General features: G+C 39.4%; 1 protein-coding gene across 1 annotated transcript in view; it reads right to left on the bottom strand.

Moving 5' to 3' along the window:
* Positions 1–26,609, bottom strand: part of YAF2 (YY1 associated factor 2) — a 109,487-nt gene extending 82,878 nt beyond the window's left edge. Inside the window, exons 1-2 of the mRNA XM_007937933.2 lie at positions 26,584–26,609; positions 26,028–26,153 (exon numbers count right to left, since the gene is read on the bottom strand). Of these exons, the coding sequence (XP_007936124.1) occupies positions 26,028–26,153; positions 26,584–26,609 (152 nt within the window). The remainder of the gene's footprint in view (positions 1–26,027; positions 26,154–26,583) is intronic.
* Between the last annotated feature and the right edge of the window lie 382 nt (positions 26,610–26,991).

Genomic DNA, 26,991 nt, shown 5'->3' with positions numbered 1-26,991 from the left:
AACTCTCTCTGACTGCTGGTGGAGGAAGACGTGCTGCCAAAAGAGACACGCGTTCCTGAAGGAGACACGTGCTGTTGGGAAAGAGACGCAAGAGACACGCATCGCTGAGTGAGACACCGAGGGACCAGCACTACTGGGAAAGAGACTGTGAGAGACTGTTGGCTGAGGGTCAGTGGGCTGGGAGAGAGACTGAGCGTTCTTCCTGAGCTTGAATTGTAGCCTGGTGCTTCCCTAATAAACTCCATAATCTGTGAGTTCTGTGTGGCCACTGCAGCGAATTATCAAACCCAGGAGAGAGGTGGTGGTGCTTTGGGAGGAACGGTTGGTGAAAGGGCTGGAGGAGGCAGCATATCTGGCCTTGCAGTAATAGGCCTTGGGTTACTGCTGGTAACTCTGTCTTCCTCTTGTGGGATCAGAGGAGCTCAGAACATGTGGCCTCCTTGCCGTTTTTGCAGGTGGGCTCTAGTTTCCTACAATCCCTGCATTAATCACAACAGTTCCCCCATATCTATTTCACATTTTGGATTTCCCCCATAAGCTTCCCTTTGAAGAAAGAATTCTGCAACAACAACAACAAAGTTTTAAACCATTTCATCAAGACAGCATTGTGGGCAGCCTCTAAGATGGCCTCCAGTAATCCCCACCTCCTGGTATTTAAACCCTTGGTAATCTCCTCCCCTGGAGTATGGATGGAGTCCTACTAAGAAAAAAAATTTGGCAGAAGTAAAGGAAAGTCATGGGCACAGACAGTTCAATGGTAGAATTCTCACCTTCCATGTAAGAGACCTGGGTTCGAGTCCTGACCAATGTACCTGAAATTCAGCCACCACTCATCTGTCAGTGGAGGCTTGTTTGTGCCTGAACAGGTTTCAGGGAAGCTTCCAGACTAAGGAAGATTAAAAAAAAAAAAAAAGACCCAGCAATCTACTTCTGAATATCAGCCAATGTAACTCTACGGATCACAACACTCTGATTTGCAACCAATCATGGGGATGACACAGGACCTAGCAACATTTCGTTCCAATGTACACGGGGTCACCATGAGTCAAGGGCCAATTCAACAATAGCTAAAAACAACAATGGCAGATCACTTCTACAATTAGGTTATAAAAAGGCTGTGGTTTCTGTCTGGAGGAGTTCTCTCTTATGTACCTTTTGGTTAGCAGCTGAATCCATTAACCTCTAGGGCATCAGAGTTCCTTAGGTGGGCTCTAGTTTCCTACAATTCCTGCATTAATCACAACAGTTCCCCCATATCTATTTTACATTCTGGGTTTCCCCCATAAGCTTCCCTTTGAAGAAAGAATTCTGCAACAACAACAAAGTTTTAAACCATTTCATCAAGACAGTGTTGTGGGCAGCCTCTAAGATGGCCCCCAGTAATCTTTCTTTCTCTCAGATCCTATACTCTGAAGGAAGCAAACTACTATGCTGTGAGCAGCCCTATTGAGAGGATCTTATGACAAAAAAAACTAATGTATCTGGCCAAAAGCCAGCAAAAGCATGAAGTCTGCCAACTGCCACATGAGTAACTTAGAAGCAGGTGTTATAAGGCTGAAAACCACATGAGTGAGCTGCAAGTGGCTCACCCTCAGTGGAGCTTTAAAATGACTATAGCTCTAGCCGACTGACACCTTGATTGCATGCTTGTAAGATCCTGAGCCAGAACCACCCAGCTAAGTTGCTCCTGAATTCCTCACAGGAAATGTAAGATGATGTTTGTTTTCATCCACGTAAGTTTTAGGGTAATTTGTTACACAGCAATAGGTAACTACTACAGACAGCATTAGAGCTTTGAACCGATTTTCCCCAGCTCAGTCAAGGCTGACAAAGTAAACCTAGAATGGACATAAATTTGTAAAATGTGGCGTACCAGAACAATAACCAGAATGGGAAAAATAATGGGTTGATGTCCTGCTAGAAAACAAGGGCAGTGTGCATATCATATTGCACAGCAACCAAATCTCCCTTCCAAGTACTAGCCAAGCCTGACCCTGCTTAGCTTCCAAGATCAGACAAGAACAGGTGTATGCAGGGTGATACGGCCTTAGACACAACTAAATCTCTTGACAAGCAGAGTCAGAAACAACAGTGTTCAGCTCAAAGATGGCAGACAACCACACCACTTTGAATCTGTGCCGCTCTCTACAATCCTGGCAATAATCCAAACTCCTGTATCAGGTTCCTGTCAGGAATCTCCTGAAAGGATTCATTATGCCTCTTCTGAGTCTCCCATTCCAGGACTTCGGCTCATAATTTTTCTCATTCTGTTTATCTCTTCAGTATACCCATATTTTCCAAAATTGGTCTGTTTCGATTTTGCTGCATCAGCTTTGACCAAACTGGTTAGAAGTGGTTTGAAGCCCTGGACTGCATTACAAAGTAATTAGTATTCAACTAAAAGTGGCAAAGTGAATGCCAATTAGCTGCCTACAAAGAAACTCACAGGAAAGCAGTACCTTGGAAGATAAGTAGCTAGTTCTGAATTTGGTCCTAGGATTTTAGATCCAAAAATTCAACTTAGGTAAAGCTAACTCAAGTAAAACTCAAAGACTAAACAATACCAAACCCACCAAAATGATTAATAAATCTGATGTCACCATCCAGAACATTCCTCTCCCAGTACGAACATATCTGGGCAGGACTAAATCACTGCATAATTTCAGAAGCTACCAGTCACACATTCTCAGTGAGTACCAGCCCTACAAACTGGTTACCCTACAAATTGCTTTTAAAGAACTGGATGGTGTTAAGATGTAGTTGACTTAGAGCTGCAGAAAATGAAATCACTCCCACCCCGAATAAAGTACCATTCTAAACCAAATCAAACTCATTGGCATCAAGTCAACAGGACAGAGTAGAACTGCCCTACATGGTTTTCAAGACTGTAAATCTTTACTAAAGCAGACTGCCACATCTTCCTCCTGCAGAGCACCAGTGGGTTCAAACTCTTGAACTTTTGGTTAGCAGTCAAGCACAACCACTGTACCACCAGGGCTCCTAGTACCATTCTAGTGACTGTCATATAGTATCTCTCTCTCCCTACTACCTATTGGACAGTAGTCAGTGTTGAAATCTTGTGCAGTTTTCCAGTGAAATTTTTCTTTTATACCATTTTTTGTTCTAGTCATTCCTCCTAAAGATACCTGATTCACATTAATTGATCTTCAACAATATTGTGAAATCTCAAGAAGATGGATTGACACAGGGCTACAACAATGAGCTCAAACATGGCAATGATTGTGAGGATGGTGTAGGACTAGGCAGTGTTTTGTTATGTTGCACATGAGGCTGCTATGACTCAAAACTGACTTGATGGCACCTAAGAACAATTTGATTTCACAGATACCTTAGTCTCTTAAATAAGCATCATATTTATAAACTACTTAAAATGGGATATTTCTATAGACAGTTAACATTATCTACTCGATAGTTTCTATTCAAGAAAATGTTTTCCTGATCCTAGCCCAGAATGTCAGGAGCATTATGTCCCTTATGCTTAGTTTCCACATTAATAAACAAAAATAAAAGCTAACAATACTCTCAAACCCAATAATTATGTCAACAAAATAAGGGAGTCTAACCATAACACTGTAATTATGTTCCTTTTCTTATCTTTAATGATTATAAAATTAGAGCTAATCTGACCAGATTTTGAAGTCTTGCATAAGTTTTCAAATAAGTGCTGAATAACCACCTCTAAAATGTAAGTGTACATTTTGCATGTAAAACTGATTTTATATAACAATGGCAATTTTTTCCAACATAATAAATTCAATATAGTGTCAAGTCAACAGTGATAAATGTACTATAACAGCTGAAGAAAGTGTGGCTCTAAATATCTCATTTTCTTTCCTTTGAAAGGAAACATTCCTCTTTATTTCCACTTAATAACTTTTAAATAGCACTGCCTCTATTACATTTCACCGTGCTCCACGTTAACCATCCCATTTGAAAACAATTAATTTTAGTATCACTTAAAAGTATATAAAGTAGGAAGACAAATGGGACTATACCCACAAATATGTATGTTTGGCAGAGGATATTTTTACATTATATATTTACATAAGGAGCTCTGGTAGCATAGTGGCTAAAGCACTTGACTGCTAACCAGAAGGCTGGTGGTTCCAACCCACCAGCCACTCCTCGGAAGGAAGGTTGGGCAATCCTACTTCCGTAGTGATACTGCCTCGAAAACCCAAGGAGGGGTCGCTATGAGTCGGGGCCGACTCGACGGCACATAACAACAACAACAACATATTTACATATGCTGCAAATATATCCATAAATACAGTAGAGCATAAAAGGGACAAAGTTATGAAAACTTCTTAGTCACAACCAAATGCCTTGAGGGAATGAGTTGCTGGACCTGGGTACTCAGGACCATAGTCTCGGGGAACACCAAGGCCAACTGGCATTAACGTAGTCCACAAAGACAACGTTCTACATCCTACTTTATTGAGTAACACCTGAATCTCAAAAGTCTATGTATAGCCATCTAAGGTGCAACTACTAGTTTCTCCCTGGTTCCAGACAAAAAAGAGTGAGGAAAATCAGGGACACAAGGAAATAAACAGTCCAATGGACTAATAACAGACACCACGTGAACCCCAGCCTCCAGGACCCTAAGACCAGAAGAACTACACAGTGCTGACCTCTCTCAAAAGGATCATAATAGAAGCCCTGGACAGAGTGGGAGAAAAATGTTGAACAAAACTCAAATAATAACATGATCAGGCTTACTGGTCTGATAGAGACTGGTAGAATCCCTGAGACTATGGCCCTCTTCAGGCCTGGCACAGAACTCACCCCTCTGGCTCAACTCCCAGCCAAACAATAGACCTATAAGGTAAATGTAACACTAGGGAGGTATGCACTCCTTAGAACAATCAACTGTATGAGATTAAAAGGGCAGCATTTGCCCAAGGATAAAACTCAGAAGGCAGGATGGGACAGGAAAGAAGGATTAATGGAAATGGTAAACACAGGGAGGAAGTGGGAGGGGTGCTGTTACATCGTGGGGATTACAATCAATGTCATAAAACAAAATGTATATGAATAATTGAATGGAAAACTGACTTGCTCTGTAAACTTTCACCCAAATCACAATAAAAAGTTATAAATAAATAAAATTGGGGGGGTATATAAAAAACTTTTAAGTAATGAAATGCCACATACTTCAAAGTCTCACTGCATACATATTAATGAGCTTTTTCATGGAAATATAGATGAAGGTACTGATAATAATAAGGTATAGTAAGTTACAAACTTATTCTCTTTGAATCAATCTCAAAATATTAATGCTATTATCTTTCACCTAAACAGCCTCCCAACCAGTCTATTTCCACTGTGTTGTTGTTGTTATTTGCCATCGAGTCAGCCCCGACTCAGAGCGACCCCTCCTTGGGTTTCTGAGGCAGTACCACTACGGAAGTAGGATTGCCCAACCTTCCTTCCGAGGAGTGGCTGGTGGGTTTGAACCACCAGCTGGTTAGCAGTCAAGTGCCTTAGGCACTATGCTACCAGAGCTCCTATGCTACCAGAGCTCCTATTTCCACTCTAGCCTTCTGTTAATCCATTAACTTCACAACAGCTAAATAGCACTTCTATACTTAAAAACCTATTAAACAGTTTCCCTTTGCACTTAATAAAATCTAAATAATTCAACACTTATGAGTAAATAACTAAAATGTGATCCAGTACTTTTCCACTTCTCCAGCCTCATCTGATGCCATTCACCCCCTACCCTCACATTACGCTAGCCTTTGCTAAATATAAAACAAATTCTTTCCTACTGGGAAAAAACTCTGAGCTTACTGTTAACTGGAACTGGAACTCTTTCATTAATACCTCCTTCCTTCTCATCCTTCAGATTTCAGCTTAAATGCCACCCTCTGAAAGAAATGTCCCCTGACCACATACCTCAAGTAACTCTCCTTAAGAGTTCTTCAATACAATCTGTTATGACCTTATTATTCAGCACTCATCAAACTTGAATCTTTAAGCATCTTAAGTTACATCAAACCCAGTGTACTCCACAGGTAATTATCACTTTACAGAACAAATACTGTTGTATATTAAGTGCTGTGATGCTTGGTTAGTTATCAGGAGAGAGTGCTGCTATTCATTCCTTCTAAAAAACGGAAGATACATGCTTCTGCACAATTAACTCTGCTATTTTCCAAGATTCTTCAAAGTTACTGGACCTTTACTTACCCCTTAAAAAGATTCTTGATTAACAAAATGCACCCAGTGTGTGTGTGTGTGTGAATCAATTCTGTTAAATTCTATAGCTACAATCAAGATCACCTTTAAAAGTACAAGCTTAATGATAACATATTACTAGATAATCATAGCATTTGTCCTATGGAAACAAAGCTAAATGCTAACATAATTTTACTCATCTTTCTACACATCAGTATTAACCTCCCTTGTTTAACCTATAGGCATAATTCAGAAGCACTGCAATTATTATGAAAAATGTAGTACAAAGCACTGTGCTATATTATCTTGTTACAACTTAAAATATGAATTTCAATGCCATACTTGTTAAAACAAATATTACACGGGACCTGAGGGAAAATTAAGATTCTATCTGATGAAAGTAAAAGCCATCTGACACTGCTGACCACACTCCCTCCTTTTGGAAACATCCTCTTCCATGTTTCTGCAACATTACACTCTCCTAGGTTACTTACTCCCTATTGACTTTTTTTTCGCTCCATTTTTTTTTTCTTCTTCTTTTACCACCACAAAAACTGGTGATGTGTCTCAAAGTTCTGTCCTAGCTTCTCTTTTCTCATCCTATGTAGTGTATTTTCTCCCTGACCTATCTTACCCTACTCCCATGGTTTCAACTCAACTATGTATGCTGACAATGACACCAAATGTGTACTTATAGCTCTGCTCTCTTTCCTGAATTTTCACCCCATGTATCCAACTACCGAATAGATCTCCCCTCTCAGACTTTCCAAAGTGGACCTGAAATTCAACAAATATAAAGTAGAACCACCACCATTCACTCACCTGGCTGCTAAATTAAGCCAGAATCCTGGGATTCATCTTTGATTTCTTCCTCTCTACAAGGCAACTTAATGAACCCTGGTGGCAAAGGTTAAGCACTCAGTTGCTAACTGAAAGGCTGGTGGTTCAAATCCACCCGGCCATTCTGTAGGAGAAAGACCTGGCAATGTTCTCTCATACAGATTATAGCCTAGAAAATCCTATGGAGCAGTTTTACCGGGTCACATGGAGTCTCTGTAAGTCGAAAATCAACTAGAGAGCACCTAACAAAAACAACTACACAATGTCTCATTTCCCACAACCATATTTAATCAACTATCAAGTCCCCTACATTTCTCCTAAACATATTTATAATCCACTCATTTCTCTCAGCACTAGCATTAGCCAGCCACTCCGGTACTATCTCTTGTTGAGATTAGTACAGCTGCTTCCACTCAATGGTCTCTCTGACTCTACCTAATATTTATTCAACAAACAAGCATGAGATAAGATAGAATAAAATGCTGTCAAGTGTGGTTTCTATCATGTGTATTGTGGGCAAAGCAAAACAATTTAACACTGCTTAAAAGAGTCGGGCACACAGGTAATTAAGATTGACTTAAATTCTTTTATCAAGTAAAATTTGCATAATTAAACATAACCCATCTAACTCATAGGATCATGAAATGAAATGAAATTTCTTTAAACAAGTAGAAAACAGATTAAAGCAGTAGTAGAACTGGATAAATAATAAAGGGGCTTTGCGGTTCAGGTAAACATTACTAGTACTTAAGCAATACACAAGGAGCTTTGGTGGCAGAGTGATTCAGACATTTAGTTGCTAATCAAAAAGTTAGTGGTTTGAACCCACTTGCGACTCCACAGGAAAAAGATGAGGCAGTCTGCTTCTGTAAAGATTTATAGCCTTGGAAACTCTATGGGGTAGTTCTAATCTGTCCTATCGGGTTACTATGAATTGGAATTGACTCGATGGCAGTATTTTGTTTAGTTTTGTTTTTAAATGCAAAACACAGTGACAGGCACTGAGAATTATTATTACTATTATTACAATCATTGTTATTATTAACTAGTATTTATTGTACTCATGAAGGAACTCTGGTGACATGGTGCCTAAGGCATTTCACTGCTAACTAGAGGCTGGCAGTTCAAACCCACCAGCTGCTCTGAAGAAGATGGGGTAATCTACTTCCATAAAGATTTACTGCCTCGGAAGCCCAAAGGGGGTAGCTGTGAGTCAGAATCAACTCAATGGCAGTTTTTTTTTTGATTACGTGCCATGTACTATACTAAAATCTTTCCATCGTTTATCGTATTTAATCCTCACCATAAATCCCTATGGTCACATGGTTGTAAGTGGCAAAACCAAACCCACTGCCAAATCAATTCTGACTCATAGTGACCTTACTAGACAGATTAAAACTGCCCCATAGGGTTTCCAAGGTTGTAAATCATCACAAAAGCAGAATGCCTCATCTTTCTTCTGCAGTGGGGGAGGTAGGTTCAAACCACCGACTTTTCTGGTTAGCAGCAAAATGCTTTAACCACTGAACCACCAGGGCTTGTATAAGTGACAAGGTAGAGATTTAAACTGAAATGTGTGTCCAGGATCAATGGTTCTGCCCTCAGGGAAATTACAGTTCAACAAAGGAGAAACAAAACAAAACAGAAAATTCAATATATTGTAAAAACATAGTAACTACATTTTGCATAGAATGCTTTAGGAATATTTGAAATAGTATATTTATTCTGGCCTAGGGTTAAAGGAATGCTTCTTGAAAAGGACAAACAAGAAACCGTGGTGTGGGGGGAAGGCAGAGCAGAGGGTAGAAAAAACAAAGGGCACAGTGGCCTCAAACAGATTACATCCATGCTTTCTGACAATCCCAACCTTGAAAACAAACTTACTCTCTCTCACTATGGGAAATAAAAAAGGCTGCTTTAAATTCTTTGATTCTTAAATATACATATGTATATGTCTGTGTGTATATATACATTAGATAGATAGAGCTCTGGTGGTGCAGTGGGCATCTGGCTACTAACCACGAGGTCGGCACCTCAAATCCATCAGGGGCTCTGCAGGAGGAAAATGAGGCAATCTACTTTTCTAAAGATTTATTGCCTTAGAAACCCAATGGGGGTCATTATGAGTCAGAATCGACTCAATGGCAGTGAGTTTCCTTTATAAATAAATATATGTATATATGCGTACATACATACATATATATGTGTATGTATAAAATGCTTATTACCACTGTTATGCTACCAGTGAATTTCCCAGATGTTAAAACTTTTACTGCAAAGGCCCAAATGTTTATAGGACAGTCCACATCAGATGCCTAGGGAAGGGGGTGAGGGATACTACAGGACAAAAGAAGAGGAAAAGAGAAAGAGTTTGAAAAATAGGAGAGAGAGAGAATGAAAGTATCCCTAAAGTACTTTGTGAAAAAATGTTATTTTTCAGTATAAATCACTTATTCTTATGCTCTAGTTTTGTCAGTTACCACCCCTAGAAGCCACACATTTAACAAGAGGGGTTGTTATACCCCTATGGATAGCTATTATTACACCAACACTAGTTTATTTGGTAAGAATTCCTGGTGACACAATGGTTAAGCACTCAGCTGGTAACCAACAGGTCAGCAGTTCAAACCCTCCCAGAGGTGCCATGGAAGAAAAGCCTTGGCGATCTCCTCCCATAAAGATTACAGCCTAAGAAACCTTATGGAGCAGTTCTACTCCCTCACCTGGGGTCAATATGAGTTGGAAAAGACTCAGCAGCACATAACAACAACACTGTATTTGACTAATTTAACTAACACATTTTGAGGACTTACTATGTGCCAGGCACTGTGTCATATACTTTAAACAGATTATCTCATTTAATCTTCACAAAACTCCAAGAGGTAGGTATTATCATCACCATTGCACAAATGCGAAAACAGGGGCTCATAGAACACACAGCCAGTAGTTGGTGAAAAATATACTTAAACCCAAGCAGTCATGTTCCAGAATCCAAGCTTTTAACTACTATAGTACATAATTACAGGGAACTCTTAACAATTGAAATTCTTTGCATTTTTTGGTTTCTATAATCATATAAATACACATAATGAAAAACAAATACGTAGCTATAAAAATAAAAACTCTTATGTATTTTCCTGCACTAAAACAACAAATATATAATGAAGTCCTATATAAGTGGGCAGTAGCAAGATTACAATAAAATTGCAAATCACTAAGAAACGTTATAGAAAAATGCCATGTAATCAGGGATATTAAGTTTACAGAGAACTGGCAGCAAAGGAACAATGACCAAATGTGATAATCACATTTGAAATGACCTTATTAAAATTTATCAAAAATCTGACATCATGAATTCAATATACTTTTAATTTGTAAATTGTACTGCTCATTATTCATCTAAGCAATGATTGTCTATCTCTAATGCTTACCAGACTTGGTCTTAAAAAAAGAGCAACAGCAGAAAATTGTCCAGAGTTTATGTATATTTTTAAAAATTCAAAACAAAATATAAATTAAAAAAAGCAGAAATGTTTAACAAAAGTGTCCAGAGAAGACAGAGGTGTGGGTGTAAAGGATTCAGGGAAAGAGAGACACAGAAAAGGCTCTTCAAGAGAGAAAGCTCTCCTCACCATTATACAGAAATCATTATTAGTTCTTCCCTTTGTAATGTGAGGCTTGAAGTCCAAACACAATCCAGCCTGTGTTAAACAGAACAACTTGTAGAAGGCTGAACAGATGGAACAGGGTAATGATCCATTAGAGAAGAAAAAAAAGTGGTAGCAGAACATCTTTAGAGATTCAAGTTAAGAGATCCCAGTAGATAAAATAAGGAAGAACATTAATAATCTGGTTGAAGTGGAGTGGAGGAAAAACGGAGGCCCACCTGTTTACTCCTACCAGCAGCCACTGAGACAGTGACATGAAACCTCAGTGCTCCAATCACTACAATTCAAAACTTATGGGCCCTTCTGTGGGAAGGCCAGCTCTCTTATACCCCTAACAAACTTGTGACTCCCTTATTTCTTGCAACTTGCTCCCTTACAGGCGGCTTTCCAAAGACAGTCTTGGATGAGCTGTGTGATATACTTATGTACGGTTATTAAAGAGATGGGTAAATGCGAGGAGGAATAGAGAAGGTATTTTTGGACCAAGAAGCTCACTGATAGATGTGTTTGCTGAATAGAGAAAGGGTACTGTAGACACAGAGACAGAGGCATACATCCACACACCAATCTGCCCTTAGGTGAAATCTCCAGCACACGTCTGTCTGCAAACACATATGCAGCCCAAGTGAAATGTTTATCTCAGAGCTCTGCCTACTCATCATCTTATCCTGAAAAACTTCTCAAACTTTAATGCTTATCAATAACCTAAGGATCTTGTTAAAATTCAGGTTCTGATTCAGAAGTGAAGAGGCAGCTAAAATTCTGCACTTCTAACAAGCTTCCAGGTGGTAAGAATGCCACTGGTTTGTGAACCGCACTTTGGATAGCGAAGGCCTACAGAATAATTATTTCCCAAAGTGTTCTATAGTGTAGCAGCAGGGAAAAAAAGGTTGTCTAGTCAAGTAAAATCGAGTACTGCTCAAACAAATAAAACTAGGCAAGTTGTTTTATGGAGGGTTTCTCAGAGCCTTTAATTTATTAAATTCCAAGAGATGGACATGATATGCAGTATTTTCCAAACTCTATTTCCTGTGTTTTCAAAGAACATTCCCTAGGACTACTGTTTTGACACTTTCCAGCCAAGATGACCATATCAAGGTTAAAAATGGTCAAGTGAAGTCAGAGAACTTCCTTGACTAAAAAGCCTCCTCTTTTCTCCCTCTGTTCCAGTAAGACACAAATCAAGTTCCGCTTTTAAATGTAAATATCCGTATTTAACAGACTGAAAAGAAACACAGTATTTTAGATGTAGCTATCCCTAACTGGAAAGATGTTGTGATGATGGATGTTCCTATTTCCTTCTTTATATAGTTCTTCAGTATTTTCAATGAACATGTAACATTTTTATTATCAGAGTGTTATTTTCTTAAGGAAAAAAATGAAACTCTACCCCCTAGGTTATTCACATTCACACTTTAAACAATTATTTTATTCAAACTTACATAAAACATAAAAGATTTTGTATCACTGATGTCTGTACTAGATTAGCCTCAGCTCAATCTATCATTGGTCTAGAGTATATTCCTTGTTCACTGACCCCCATCTGATTCTCTCAGGTGTTTGTTTATGTGTTCATCTGTAGCCTGGGGTTTGGTGTTAATAGCAATGCAGTATTATGGACACACTGGTTGGTATCAGCATCTGTCGTCTATTTCTTATGTGCACAATTCGGTGTCCTCCCATTTCCTAATGTTATCATGGTGGGTCACAGATCCTCCCCATACATCCCTCCCCCTACTCATGTCAGCATGTGGGCCCCCACTAGCCCCAAATTAATCCCTCCCCTTCTCTCTCCATCTCAGTAATCTACTAAGTGAGTTCTCTTTCCCAAGCAAACCCTTCTTTGTCTTTTTACAGTAATGGGCTCATACAGTTACTTGTCTTTCTGCAATTGACTTATTTCACTCAGCATAACGTCCTCCAGGTTCATCCACGTTGTGAGATGATTCACGTATCCCTCATTGTTCTTTAATGTAGCACAGTATTTCACTGTGTTCATATACCATAGTATGGTTATCCACTCATCCGCTGATGGGCATTTGGGTTGTTTCCTTATCTTTGCTATAGTGAATTGTGCCGTGATGAACACAGGTGTACATATGTCTGTTAATGTGCTATCTCTCACCTCTTTAGGATATATTCCTAGTAATGAATTGTTGGGTCAAATGGTACTTCTATTTTCAGTTTTTTAAGGAAATACCATACCGTTTGCCACAATGGTTGTACAATTTTACAATCCCGCCAGCAGTGCACAAGAGTTCCAATCTCTCCGCAACCTCACCAGCATTTGTTATTTTCTGACCTGTTGTACTTTGCTATTATTGCTGGAGTGAGATAATATCTCATTGTTGTTTCGATTTGCATCTCTCTGATGACTCAACAGCACATAACAACAACAGCACATAACAACAACAAATAATTAATGATCACAAGCAATTTCTTATGGGTTTGTTGGCTGCCTGTATATCTTCTTTGGTGAAATATCTGGTTAAAGTCTTTTGCCCATTTGTGAATTAGGTTATTTGTCTTTTTGGTGTTGAGGTATTGAAGTTTTCTATAGATTTTGGAAATAAGTCCTTTATCAGATATGTCATAGGCAAATATTTTCTCCCCATCTGTAGGTCCTCTTTTTACCCTTTTGTCAAAGTCTTTCAATGCGCATAAGAATTTAATTTTAAAAAGGTCCCAGTCATCAAGCCTCTCTTCTGTCTCCTGCACATTCTGGCTTATGCTTGATAGTCTATTTATGCTGTAAATTAGGGCTCCCAGAGTTGCCCGTATTTTATCTTTGATGAATTTTATAATTTAAGTCTTTGATCCAGCTTGAGTTTGTTTTTGTGTATGGTGTGAGGTACGGGTCTTGTTTCATTTTTCTACAGGTAGATATCCAGTTTTGCCAGCACCATTTGTTAAAGAGGCTGTCTCTTCCCCATTTAATGGGTTTTGAACCTCTGTCAAAGATCAGTTGTCCACAAATGGATGGGTTTATACCAGTGATACAATTCCTTACAGAAACAATATTAGACAGACACAGAGTAATCCCTCACAGACAACCAGACACTATGGGAGAGAGATCCAATAAATCTACCATCTCAGTACCATAGTGCTTAGGGACACCAGACTCAATTGGCACAACAAAATACGTAAAAGCCTTGCTCTGTATCCTACATTGGTGAGTAGCAATTGGGGTCATAAAAGCTTTCAAGCAGCCATCTAAGATGAAGCTAACGGTCTCCTAGCATTGGAAGCAAAGAAGAACGCCAAAAAACAAAACAAGGGCATTTGGAAGCAATCAGCCCTAGGACACAATGGCCCTTGAGCCCAGAAGAACTAGATGGTGCCCGGCTACCAATGCCAACCGCTCAGGAAAGGATCAAATCTAGAGATCCTGGATAGAGTGGGAGGGAAAACATAGAACAAAATCCAAAAACTCAATAATGACCAGAATTACTAGTCAGATGACATCTGGTGAGACCCCCAATACTTTGGCCCTGGAATACATTCTGCGCCTGGAATAAAACATGCCCTCAGGGGCTAGCTCTCAGCCCAATAGTTAATAAGATGTACATGCAGACCACTCAACCCAGCATGATGCACCCACGTACTCTATGGGAATACATCCCTTAAAGCAATAGACATGGGACACCAAAGGACCAACATTTAAATTGAGGAAATGCAGGAAAAACAGGAGTCCATAAATATAAGGGGCACAGAGAGAAGATTACAGGGTAGGAAGGAGAGGAGACTGGCTTAGTGTGGCTTTTCTACCCGTAAGTCTTTGTAAACTCCGAGGTAGAATTTGCCATGAGCAACTGAGGAGCTCCTGATTGCTAAAGTTGTCCACATAGGGTATTTCTGTTGGGAGTGGCACAAAACAATGTTCTGGGAGGTTCCTGCTCTCTCTCAGGTGCTTAGAATTCTGATGTTATGATTGGTTGGTTTGGCCACTCTGCCAGGCTCCAAAGGAGGCCTCCTAGAGGCAGAACTCTGACCTCTGTCTGAGGAAGACGTGTTGCTGAGAAAGAGACATCAGGAGACACACATTGCTGGGAAAGAGACTGAGAGAGACGAGAAAGACTGTTGGGTGAGAGACAGCAGGCTGGGAGAAAGGCTGAACATCGTTCCTGAGCTTGAATTGTAGCCTGATGCTTCCATAATAAACCCCATAATCTGTGAGTTCTGTGTGGCCACTGCAGTGAATTATCAAACCCAGGAGAGAGGTGGTGGGTACTTTGGGAGGAACAGTTGGTGAGAGGGATAGAGGGAGGCAGCATGTCTGGCCTCACAGGATAGGCCTTGGGCTGCTGATGGTGACTCTGTCTTCCTCTTGTGCAGTTAGAGGAGGTTAGAACATGTGGCCTCCCTGCCTTTTTACAGGAGTGAAACTAAATGTACACGTAACATTGAACATAAAACAAGCTCTTAAAAAAAATAAATAAAAGATTTTTCAGTAAAGGAGTAATTGTTGGTGGAATAAAGAAAGTGAAGGAATTTAGAAAGATAGGCTAGGTATAAATATTAATGAGAGACTTTGGGTCTGGGAAGACAAAAGATAAATAGCAAAAAGGAATGGGAAAAGATTAAAAAAAAAAAAAAAACCAACTCTTGCATCTGCAAATACACCTAAAGCTCTTAAGAAGCTACCTCTTTGGAATCAAATGTCATCTACTTGCCGCTGTGTAGATGGAAGTCTCCAGCATATGCTATAAAAGTGAAGCATGTTAGAGCAAAAGAATCCTGATCTGACTATGAAACATGATTTAACTCATATGTCTAAAAATTGTGGAGCTATACAAACTTTTTATCAAATCTACATACATGTACTCATACACACATAGATATAATAAAATTGACTATTAAATTATATTAGTGATTCTTAGTATTTATATCACAAATAAAGACAAAGAATTCCTTGGATTTTGCTTCTAATCAATACTTTAATATCAAGGAAGCTGAGATATACAGTACAATAAATATTATTACAAAAGATATCTAAATGAACTTTGTTAACATCTGTACTTCAAAGATACTAACTCAGAGAATATAATTAACATTTAGTTCTTCATTCACCATGTTGCTAGCCCAAATTTCAATGCTTTTGTATTATTTATAAGTAGCTATTTAATTTCAAAAGTTATCAAGATGTATAGCACTACATCTAGGTATAATGAAATTATAAGAAATCCTTAAGAAGGTACTTGCTAGCAAATTTAAATATCACCACACCACAATAGTAAGGAAAAAAAAAAAAAAAAAGCTGCCATCAAGTTGACTTCAAATCAAGGTGACTCCTGTGTGTCAGAGTAGAACTGTGCTCCACAAGGCTGTCAGTGGCTGGGTTTTCAGAAGTAGACTGCCAGGTTTTTCTTCCAAGTCACCTCTGGAAGGTAATAAGAATGTACTGGAAATCCAGATATCTGAATCTAACACTAACCAGCTATTGATCTTCAACAAATCATAGTATTTTCAGACTTGTTTTCTTGCCTGTCAAGAGGATACTGGACTAGAGCAAAGATATAGAAAAGCCCTCATCCTACAGATTGCAAAGCATTACCTGGTATTTGTCTTAAGACAGTATCACAATTTGACTACTCCAAATTCAACTAAAAATCCTAACAAAGAGAGTTTACAAACAATAATGGCCTCAACCCATTTCAAAAATTTGAATACCAACATCTCCACCCCAACCTCATCAAGATCTTCCCTCAGAAGACTGTCTCATTCCTCTACTAAGGTTTCAAGTAACAAAAATGAGACTGTTTCAGGAAGTGGCTCAACCCTGGAAGCTCTTGAAAGGTTCCTTTCAGCTCTAAAATTCTCATCAATTCTGTTAATTTTTCATAATAAATAATATTAGAGAGCAGAATGCATATTAAATTTTTAACAACAGATGATTATTAATCATGAAAGCTAATAAATAAAACTTTTTAAATATTCCATAAATATTTGTTAAATGAAGAATTTATTTTCAAAGTCACAATATTTTATACACTTGTAATGCCACTAAGATTACAAGCTATAAAAAAAATTTTTTTAAAGAAACTTTCAATCCTTGAATAAACTTTTGACTATCCCACAGAACGCACACTCTTTACAAGTATGCTCATCTATGTATAACAGAACAAAACGTGCCAGTTCCTGTACCATCTTATGATTCTCTAGGGTTTTATAGGACTATTCCTCACTCATCAACTATATTATCTGACATTGCTCATTTACAACAACAGCAAAAAAATCTACTATCTATTTTGCGCATTAACAACATACATCTCGCAGTAACAAACACCGAGGTAGGAGATGAGAATAATGCTACTGTGATGGTTAAGGCTATGTTATCATCTTGGCTGGACCATGATTCTCAGTGGTTTGGCATTTATGTAATCACCCGTGATTTTCACATAATGCTAATTTTCGCATAGCAACCTGGTCTTTGGAACCTACCCATGTCAGTAAGTGAGGAGTAGGTGTACAGATATAGAGGGATATATAATCAATATGACAGTGGGAAGGAGGAAGAGCAGGTAATGGCAAAGGATTTTATTTATTTATTTTTGAAGTTGTTGTTGTTGTTATGTGCCGTCGAGTCGGCCCCAACTCATAGCGACCCCTCCTTGGGTTTCCGAGGCAGTATCACTACGGAAGTAGGATTGCCCAACCTTCCTTCTGAGGAGTGGCTGGTGGGTTTGAACCGCCAGCCATCTGCTTAGCAGGCAAGTGTCTTAGCCACTATGCTACCAGAGCTCCTATTTTTGAAGTATCACCTGATAAAAGCATTTGAGCATGGATAGAGCATGGAATTGCTAACAATAAGCAGCAGAAAACTAAGTTAGGAAGTCATATAAGGATAGATTATTACAGCCTTGGATACCATGTTGAGGAGCTTTACTTTGTAGTCACTGGTAAGTCTTTAATTTCGTTTTCTTTATCATAGAGACCAACATAATCAGATATGGCTCAGAAAGATAATGAAGATACTATAAACACCATTCTGGAAGAGGAGAGAACAATTTGTGCAATAGTTCATCAAAGAAATGATAAGGGCTTCTGAACTATGATTGTATCGATTAAAAAAAGGAGACATAATTTGAGGTACAATCCAGAGGAAGACTGGATATGAAGGATGATAGTAAGAATCAAAGTTGGGACAATGGTTTCTAGCTTGGGTTCCAGAAAGTTTAGGTCACGTATAAAATAAAGAATATAAACAAAAAGCCAAATTTGGGAAGGCAGCAATTGATTTCAGATAGATACAAGGAAAACTAGGAAAACATTGTACTACAGAAGTCAAAAGAGTTTCAATTTTTTTTTTTACAGTAAGTTACCAACATCAAACACTGCACATCAACAAAAGGCTGAGATCAGGCTGGTGAGTTTAACAACTAGGTCACTGGTTTTCAGAGAGATTTCACTCATTAAAAGATAAAGGAAAGAAAAAGAATGCCTGTCGAAGTAAACACGTTGTGTGTAGAAAGCCAAGCTAATAAAATTATAAGCCAGGAGTTTCAGAAACCTTTTGACCTCAAGACTCTATAATCTGAAAAGTTACTGAGGATCCCCAAAAGCTTTTATTTATATGACTTTTATCTATCAATGTTTACTATATTAGAAATTAAAACTGTGAAAAAAATCTAAATATATACTTAATCCATTTTAGAATAACCATAATCAACACATTCATGCTAATATAAATATTTTAATGGGGAAAAACTATTACTTTCAAAAACACAATTTCAGTGTGAAGAGTGGCATTATTTTGTATCTTTGCAACTCTGTAACATTCAGCTGAATAGAAGACACCTGGATTCTCATACCTGCTTCTGCATTCAATCTGCTGCAGTACATTTAAGATTATAAAGAAAACCTAGACTACAGAGATATAGGTAAAAAGGGGAGGAATATTTCAATAGCCTTTTCAGACGACGACTGATATTCTTCTTTGATGCTGCACAAAAACACAGTAAGTGGACCCTTTCTCAAAGTTTAGTTGCAATGTGGAATCTGAAATAATCAATGAACTTTTCATACTGTGTTTCCTTGAAGTCCATGGGTTCACTTTGCACTTGGAATGAATTATCCATCCATGGTTTTGCACTGATCGTGGGAAAATACTAGTTCACTGAGTTATTCAGATCTTCCAAATATGACACATTTCATGGTTTGATATCAGAGATCACATTCATTAATATCACCACCAATCTTATTAGAAATAGAAAGTCTTTAAAGTATTTAAAAACTCTCAAGCTCACTGTAGTGGTTACAAGTTTTCCAAAATTCCTAATTTTCACTTGAAAGTTCAGTTTTTATCATTGGCAACAAATACTGTCAATTGTTTTCATTAAAGTGAAAGGCTCATTATGTTCGTTGTTGAGAAAATACTTACTAAATAACCACGACTGCATAGCCACAGTTGGTCAGTCATTCCTTCAAGTAGAAATGATGTTCTATGAAAAAAGAAGCCAGATCTGCTCACAACTGAAACAAATGCATAAATGCTTTTCCTTGAATCAACCACTCTACTTTGGTATCCAGATGTGCTTTATGTGTGCTTCCCATTTCATCATATAGAATATTAAAAATTACAATGAAGTTTAATAAAATTAATTTTTAATGCTTAATTAAGGATATTCTTACATGAAACTGGCATGATATTTACTCCAAGTACACAGTAGTGACAAATAGAGCAAGTTATTGTGACTCTATGATTCACGCTAAGGTGCTGGCAGTTTAATCCACCACTGCTTCTGCACCTTCAGTGTAAATGTCAACAAGGAAAAAAAACTGCAAATTACATCCTAGTATTATTATGAAAATAGTCTGGATCTCAAATACTTCCTTAAAGGGCATTAGGGACCCTAAGATCACACATTGGTAACAACTCCTCTAGACTATGCAAATACTAATCACCTCAAAATTTCACTAAAATGGTGAACTCATGTGAGCACTCTAAACTAAGACTTTTAAACTAGAACAGCTGCTGTTAAGTCAATCCTGCCTCAGCCACTCCATGTTTGCAGAGCAGGGTTTTCAAGGCTGTGACCTTTCAGAAGCAGATTGCCAGGCTTTTCTTCTGAGGCACTGCTGAGTGGGTTCAAACAGCTAACCTTTCTGTCAAGGTGAGCACTTAACCTTTGTACCTATTAGGGACTCCAAAACCAAGATATACAGAGGAGAAAAAACAAACGAGAAGCCTCCCAGAATAAGGAGTCTCTGCACATCTGGAGTCCATGGGTGACACAAAGCAGTCAACTACTAACCAAAAGGCTGGTGGTTCCAACTCACCCAGAGGCACCTTGAAACAAAGGCCTGGCATTTGCTTCCAGAAGGTCACAACCTTGAAAATCCTGTGGAATGCAATTCTATCCCGCACACATGGGGCTGTAATGAGTTGAAATTGACTCAATGGCTACTGGTTTGGTTTTATTTTTTTAACAACTGTATGGACGTTTCTCAGAGGGATAAGGGATGCTGTATTTCTGAAATATGAACTTACTTATATGGTCCTCAGTTTTTTCTCCTATTCCTATTTCAAATCTAAGATAATCAATCCTGCATCAAATCTCAAATTAGAAGATAGAAAGCAAGTATGATGATAAAACATACTGAAAACATTTTTCACCAAATAATAATAGTTTTTTTCAGGCTTCTTCAAAATAAGAATTCTATTTGGCTTACTCCCATTTTACAAAAGTTGAAATAATACATTTCTTTTTACCACCAGTCAGATCCTAATCATAATACTGTGTTCAGTTACAAACTAAAAGAAATTTAATGGGTAAGTTTCAACTCTAATGCATAAAAGATTTACTAAAATTACCTCATATACAGAATTTGGTACTGTTCTGTGGTACAGTGAATTACTTAATATGGCCCTGCTAGTCATAATCTTTGTAATGCCAACCAAATTATTGGGTGGGATGTAAACGAGGTGCTTGTGGCCCACAAAGGGAATTGGATAGCTTGCTAAGAAGGCAAATAAGGCACATGGAATCCAAGTGGGGGTTTAGACCATTCAAATAACGCATATGGAACCCTAATGAGGGGATTGGTCAGTTATGCCACCCAATTAGGCTTAAAAAAGAAAAAAAAAAATAACAATCCCAGAGCTAAAAAGGGACCTCACCACTAAGAAAAGAGCTAGAAAGGGAGCATATTCTTCAGACCTGAGATCCCTGCTCTGGATCTGAGCTTCCTAAACTCAGAAGAGAGCGAGCATAAAACAGTGGCAGAAAAATGGCAGTAGGAGAAACAGCAGAACCAAGAGACTGGTGAGATGGCATAGTGGGCTTCCAGCCCATGAAACAAGATGGTTACAGTGTGTGGGCAGACTCACAAGAGAGCTAAGTGCCTTCGGTCAGGAGGCTTACTGACAGACTAGGGTGCTTCTAGGCACTTACCGGCAGAGCTAAAAACAACAAACCAAACTCACTGCCCTCGAGTTGGATTCGACTCACAGAGACCCCTCCTTTGGTTTCCGAGGCACTATCACTATGGAAGTAGACTGCCCGATCTTCCTTCTGAGCTAAAGAGCTCTGTAATATTTGCCCAAGCAGGGACCACACAGCCTTGAAGCCAAAGGCTAGAGAGAGGCGTGCCTGTGGGCACTGTTAAGAAAAGGCTGTCCTCATCCAAGAACTGTATCCTATGTTGTTTCTGATCCTGAATTATAACCTGTTACTTCCCTAATAAACCCCATAATCATTGAGTATTGTCTGTGAGTTCTGTGTGGCTACTACAACAAGTTATTAAACCCAGCAAAGAAGAAGTGTGCTTTAAGAAGGACTGTTGGTGTCAGAATTGCTACCAATTCTATAGGTGGGAGGGTGGAGGCATGTCTGACCTCTTCCTCATAGGAATCAGCGCTTGGCTGATTTTGATTCTCCTTCCCCCTGGTGAAGTTAGAGGAGGTCATCAGACACTGCCCCCATGCCATTTTTACAGTTCAAAGTGTTTCTAATTTGATAACAAAATCATAAAATTTTACAGAAGAAGAAACAAGAAGTATCTATTCTGCTCACCACTGTATGTCCAGTACTGAGCTCAGGCCTTGCATAAAATAAGACATTCAATAAACACTTGCTGAATTTTGAAGTAGTTAAAATGAGATATGAATTATGTGAAATCTTTTCCACAGCCTAGGAGAAACCTAAAGAACTATTATAATTTACTCTGAGAAAGTGTAACAGATAAAGAAATTACACTTGAAAGTCTACTAGGTATCAAGTATTTTATCAGTTCTCATTTAGAACACAGCTCAAAATCAATGCCTCTATTATTTTCATTTCTAAATATTTGCTATCTGAATTAAGCTATAGTGATTTTTTCCATTCATATATGAAAAAATTGGCAACAGAATACTAGTCTAACTCAATCATTACATATTGATTACTATCCTCACACATATTTTTGTCTTTGATAATGGCTTTTAACTTCCTAAAGTTTCTACTTGGGACACTTACTGACTCATAATAACTTTAGCTATAAAAAACAAAGTCTGGCAATTACAGTAATCATCTGTCACCATAGCTTCACCTTTCTTTTCTGAAGTTTTCCTATTAGTCTGACATTTATCAGTGTTTCTCTCACAAAAGCACAATGCAGAAAACTTCAGATTCTTGAACTGAGTAACTTAAATCTAGATTTTTAAAAAAAGAATCAAATTTAAACTCATTAAGGCCACCAACTCCCTGGAGAAGGCATCATGTTTGGTAAAGGGTCAGCAAAAAAGAGGAAGACCCTCAAGGAGATGGATTGGCAGTGCCTGCCTGAAACAATGAGCTCAAACACTGCAACAATTTTGAGGATGCAAGTGTTTCATTCTATTATACACAGAGCCATTAATGGTCAAAACCAACAAGTTCACCAAATACAAAAATTGAAATGCAATCACAGAAACATCATAAATTTAAAGATTATGATTTATCACTTGAGAAAATGAAGCAAATGCCATCACATTTTATTTTGAAATACATCTTATGACTATAGGCTCATTTCACTGTACATAAAGTTATGCTGCAGAAAAACCTGACCTACCAAGGAAACAGCCAAAAAGAGTCTTCTGTTGCAATATAATAAATTTGAACTAGACTGTCTTTTTAAAAAAAAAAAAAGTTGTCAGTAAAGACTTTAAAGGGAGGTGATGGACTCATCTTCTCTGGAAGCTTACAAAGAAAAGATTTTCAAATGTCTAGGATGGCTTTAACTTGGCCACAAATTGGGAGACTGAAACAGAATCAGTTCAAAGTCAAGAATATTAACAAATTAAATCTGGTCCTTTTCTACTGATCAAATTCTGGCAATATTAATCAAGAAAAACCAGGGCTTGAAACCAGTTCTGCCTGTTTCAGAGGTGACAGATGAAGCAAAACCTGAACGGACCCAAATTTGTAAAATGTGGGTGTACCAAATGATCGCTGGAACAGGGCAAATGCAGGTCTGTACCTTGCTTGAAACTTAATCTCCCTTTCAGAAAATAAAGGCAGTGCATGATTAAATAACAACCAAATCTTTTAAACAACAGAGTCAGATACATCACTGCCCAACTCAAAAATGACAGCCAACCACGCCACTTTGAATGTGTGCCACTCTTCACAGTCCTGGCAATAATCCAATCTTCCTCATCAGGCTCCTGTCAGGAGCCTCCTGAAAGGACTCATTACACCTCTTCCAAGTCTCCTATTACAGAGCTCTGACGTGTAATTTCTCCCATCTGTTGTTATCTAGAACATCCACATTTTAACATCACAAATTCGGTCTATTCTGATTTTGTTGCATCAGCCATTACTGAACTGGTTTGAAGCCCTGGTTCAAAGGTCAGTCTGACCCAAGGGATTCAAATCCAGTCTGCCAGTCACACAAACAAGTCATTAGCAAACTGGATCCTTCTGAGCTTCAGCTATCCATTTCCCTTTTTTGGTACTCCCCAGCCTTACCCTTCAAATTACCCTAAATGCTAACTAACATGTCAGTTGTAGAAAATTATTTCTTCCAACTACTCCAACTTTGCTCCTCAGTAGTGTTCTACAGTCTTTTAATCCTGTTTCTTACTAGGTAGCAAAGTATTTTGTGATGCAATCAATATCTGCCCTATTACCAATGCCCTGTACTACTGTTCTTTCCAAACATGGTGATTTCAGAAACAGTGATAGGAAAATAACAGGTAACAGAGAAATTAGAGCTCTTAGGTTTAACTTATGGTCAAAATCAAAAAAGAAGAGACAATTCAGAGAGAGGAAGCAAGAAGCTGAGAGGGTCTTAGTGTAGAACACTTACTTTTAGGAACAGAGTGTCCCTTAGACTTCTGGTGAGTTGCCCAGAGCCTCTTCAGTTTCAATCCAAATGACAATGCTTCTCTGAGTCCTCCTCAAGTAATGATTCCACCACTAAAAATTGGATCTACAAGAGCTCAGAAGTACTGGTAAAAATGTCAGGGGCCCCCATGTGGGCCTCAAGCCTCTTTTAAAGTAGGCCCACTTCTCTGTCCTGGGCCAACTCCCCTGTGCACTATATTCCTTCTTCTTCCAGGTGCCAGGTATGCGGCCTGTTTCTTCTCTTCTGAGCTGTCACCACCTACTCTATTTCTCAGGGTTCCTCTAACCCCAAGACTGGCTGTGGAAGAGGACACCAGCTTCCCCCCTTCCTTGCTGTCCCTGCAAATAAACATATAGGCTCTTCTAGTTTCAGTATGTTTCTAATGGCTATAAGAAAATAGAGAAGGAACAACAAAAAAGCAACAATATAGTACTAGAGATTAAGATAATAATAATTGTCTCCACTTTAAAGTTCCTGCCTCCAAAAAATACAAATTTTCTAAAATTTTGCTTGAGTATTTTAAAAAGTATAAAGTACTAGCATAGATATACAACTGTACCCTAAATCAAATCCAAGCTAATATAGACAAAAAATATAAGAATACTCTGCTTTTCAAAATCCTACTTACATCACGGGTCCAAAAATAGTTTATTCAACAGATTTATTTTAGCATATAGGTACTTTTTTCTTTTTATAATCTTTCGATGTTTTATTCCCTTTAATATAACAGATGTTCAAACACTTGATTTTTAAAGAATACGAAAAATGTTAAATATATTTTACCCAATGTAAATGGGAATTAATATATAAAAAACATTATGATTTACAAAAAGACATCAAAAAGAGCTAGTTTCACTAAGAAAATCTTAGAATTTTTACTACTGTCAATTATTAATGCCTCTACGTTAATATTTTTTAGTAAAACCTTATAAATAGAGTTCAAAAATCAGGGTATCTCATTCTCAGAAATCTAACACCCACACAATATTTAAATCTAACATCAATTATTATGCCTTTATTTATGTTTTTTAAACAGTAGACAGGCATCAGTAGTCTTATACTCATATTTTGATAAATATGGTGCTAACAGATTTTGTAAAATCCAATTTTATGAACTTTCTAAACATTAAGCTATAAATCAGAAGATTATAATGAACTAATCAAAGGCTACGCTCCTGTACAGGCAAAGCAACTCCATAACTAAGTGCTGGCAGATCAAAAATGTCACTGACTTTGAATTTCCAGGATGATTATCTTGAGCCAGTTAATTGATTTAAACGGTTTTTTAAAAGACAAAACTATTACACTGTAGCCTACAATAAGATAAAATTAAAACTGAAAACAGGCAGAGATCATGTTATCTCATTTGTATAGTCTAATTGACTGCCATTTAATCAAACTAAAGGGATTTAGACACTTTCAGTAAAAAAAAATATGTTCCTACTGAGTGGGCTCACCTCCAACTATTTATTTATAAAATACTGGAAGAATCTGTATAAAAATACTGAACAAAACCTTGCCTAATCCTATCAGACATGCATATTTTTTAAAAAAGTTTAACCCGTGTATTCTACAATCATACTTTTTTTGGGGGGGCGAGAAGAAATTAAATTACATCCTTTGCTCCTAAAGAGGATTTCATAGGTTTTCCCGGAACCCCACACACTTAATACAGAAATGCAGCCAACATTATTATATCGGGGGGAGGGGGGCGTCCATTACACTCAGCAATACGAATTAAATCGCGGTAGCTGATGCCTCTCTTAAATAATTCATTCTCTCTTGGCAGCAAAAACTGCTACAGCCTCTTCAATTACCCCTCACCGCAAATCATCGTTTGGGTCGCGATCAATCTGACCCAACTGCAATCGTGGCCACCACCTCAGTTTCACCTCTTCCCGCTTGGGTCTGCGAGTGCCATGGGAAGGGCCGGCCGCCGCAGGGGCGTCCTCCGCGCCGCGAGCCGACCCGGCCGGCCGCGGCGCGCGGGGCAGGCCCGGGACTCACCGTGTGGAAGTGCCCTTCCGCACATCGCACATCATGCACTTGAAGGCCTCGGCGCTGTTCCGGAAGGTGCAGACGCTACAGTCCCAGTAACCCTCATCAGAGGACGGCTTCGGCTGCCGCTTCGGCCTGCAGGACACAACCCAGACACGATGCGGCGCGGGGTCACCAAGAGGCCGCGCCTGGGCACAGAAGCTGCCCCCGCCCAGCCCTCCACCCCAATTCCACGACCTCCGCCCCGCAGGCCCCCAGCGCGCAGCGCTCCGGCTTGGAGGGGGAGGGGAGTCAGCGGGAAGATGGGCAAGAGCGCGGTTGCAGTCGCCGCTACAGCCGCTCTAACACTGGAGACTGTCGCTGTGGCCGCCGCCGCCGCCGCCGCCATCGCGACTCCATTGTGGGGTAGCCGGCTCCGGCCCCTCACGCGGCAACACTCGCGCAGCAGCGGCGCCGCCCCCGTTCTCGCCCCAGTGCCCGGGCAGCGAGAGAGGTGGATGGCCCGAAGCTCGGCGCGAGGGCCCCGCCGCTCGCACAGTCAGGACCCTGGGCCGGGCACTGTTACCTGGTGGGGCTCTTCTTGTCTCCCATAGCTTGGCTAGAAATTCACGCTGAGAGTCGCCGCCGAGGCCGCACTGTTTGTCAATAAGGAGGATAATAAGCCGGGCGGAAGCGGGCGGGGGAGGGAGGAGGGAGGGGGCGGGGAAGGCCGCACCGCCAAGCTCGGAGCAGCCGCCGGATCCCACGCAGCCTCCAGCTGTCGGGGAAACTCCTGCCTGGGCGCACGTGACCCACGCCCGCCAACCAGCGGCCGCGCCGGAGACTTCAAACGCAGCCAGCGCGGCCCAGCACCCGCGGCGAATTCCTGGGCGGCCGCCGCTGTTTCTTCTTACAGTTTCCCGCGCTTCCCTGTTACTGGGAGGCGTGTGGCTTGCCGGCGAGCAGAAGGAGCACCCACGCGAAGCCTGGTGCA

The sequence above is a fragment of the Orycteropus afer genome, unplaced genomic scaffold (assembly GCF_000298275.1).
Source record: "Orycteropus afer afer isolate SDZICR_OR568_19922 unplaced genomic scaffold, OryAfe1.0 scaffold00045, whole genome shotgun sequence".
NCBI classification, from domain to species: domain Eukaryota; kingdom Metazoa; phylum Chordata; class Mammalia; order Tubulidentata; family Orycteropodidae; genus Orycteropus; species Orycteropus afer.
Note: the sequence above shows the minus strand (reverse complement) of the source record. Positions and strands in the feature narration are given on the sequence as shown.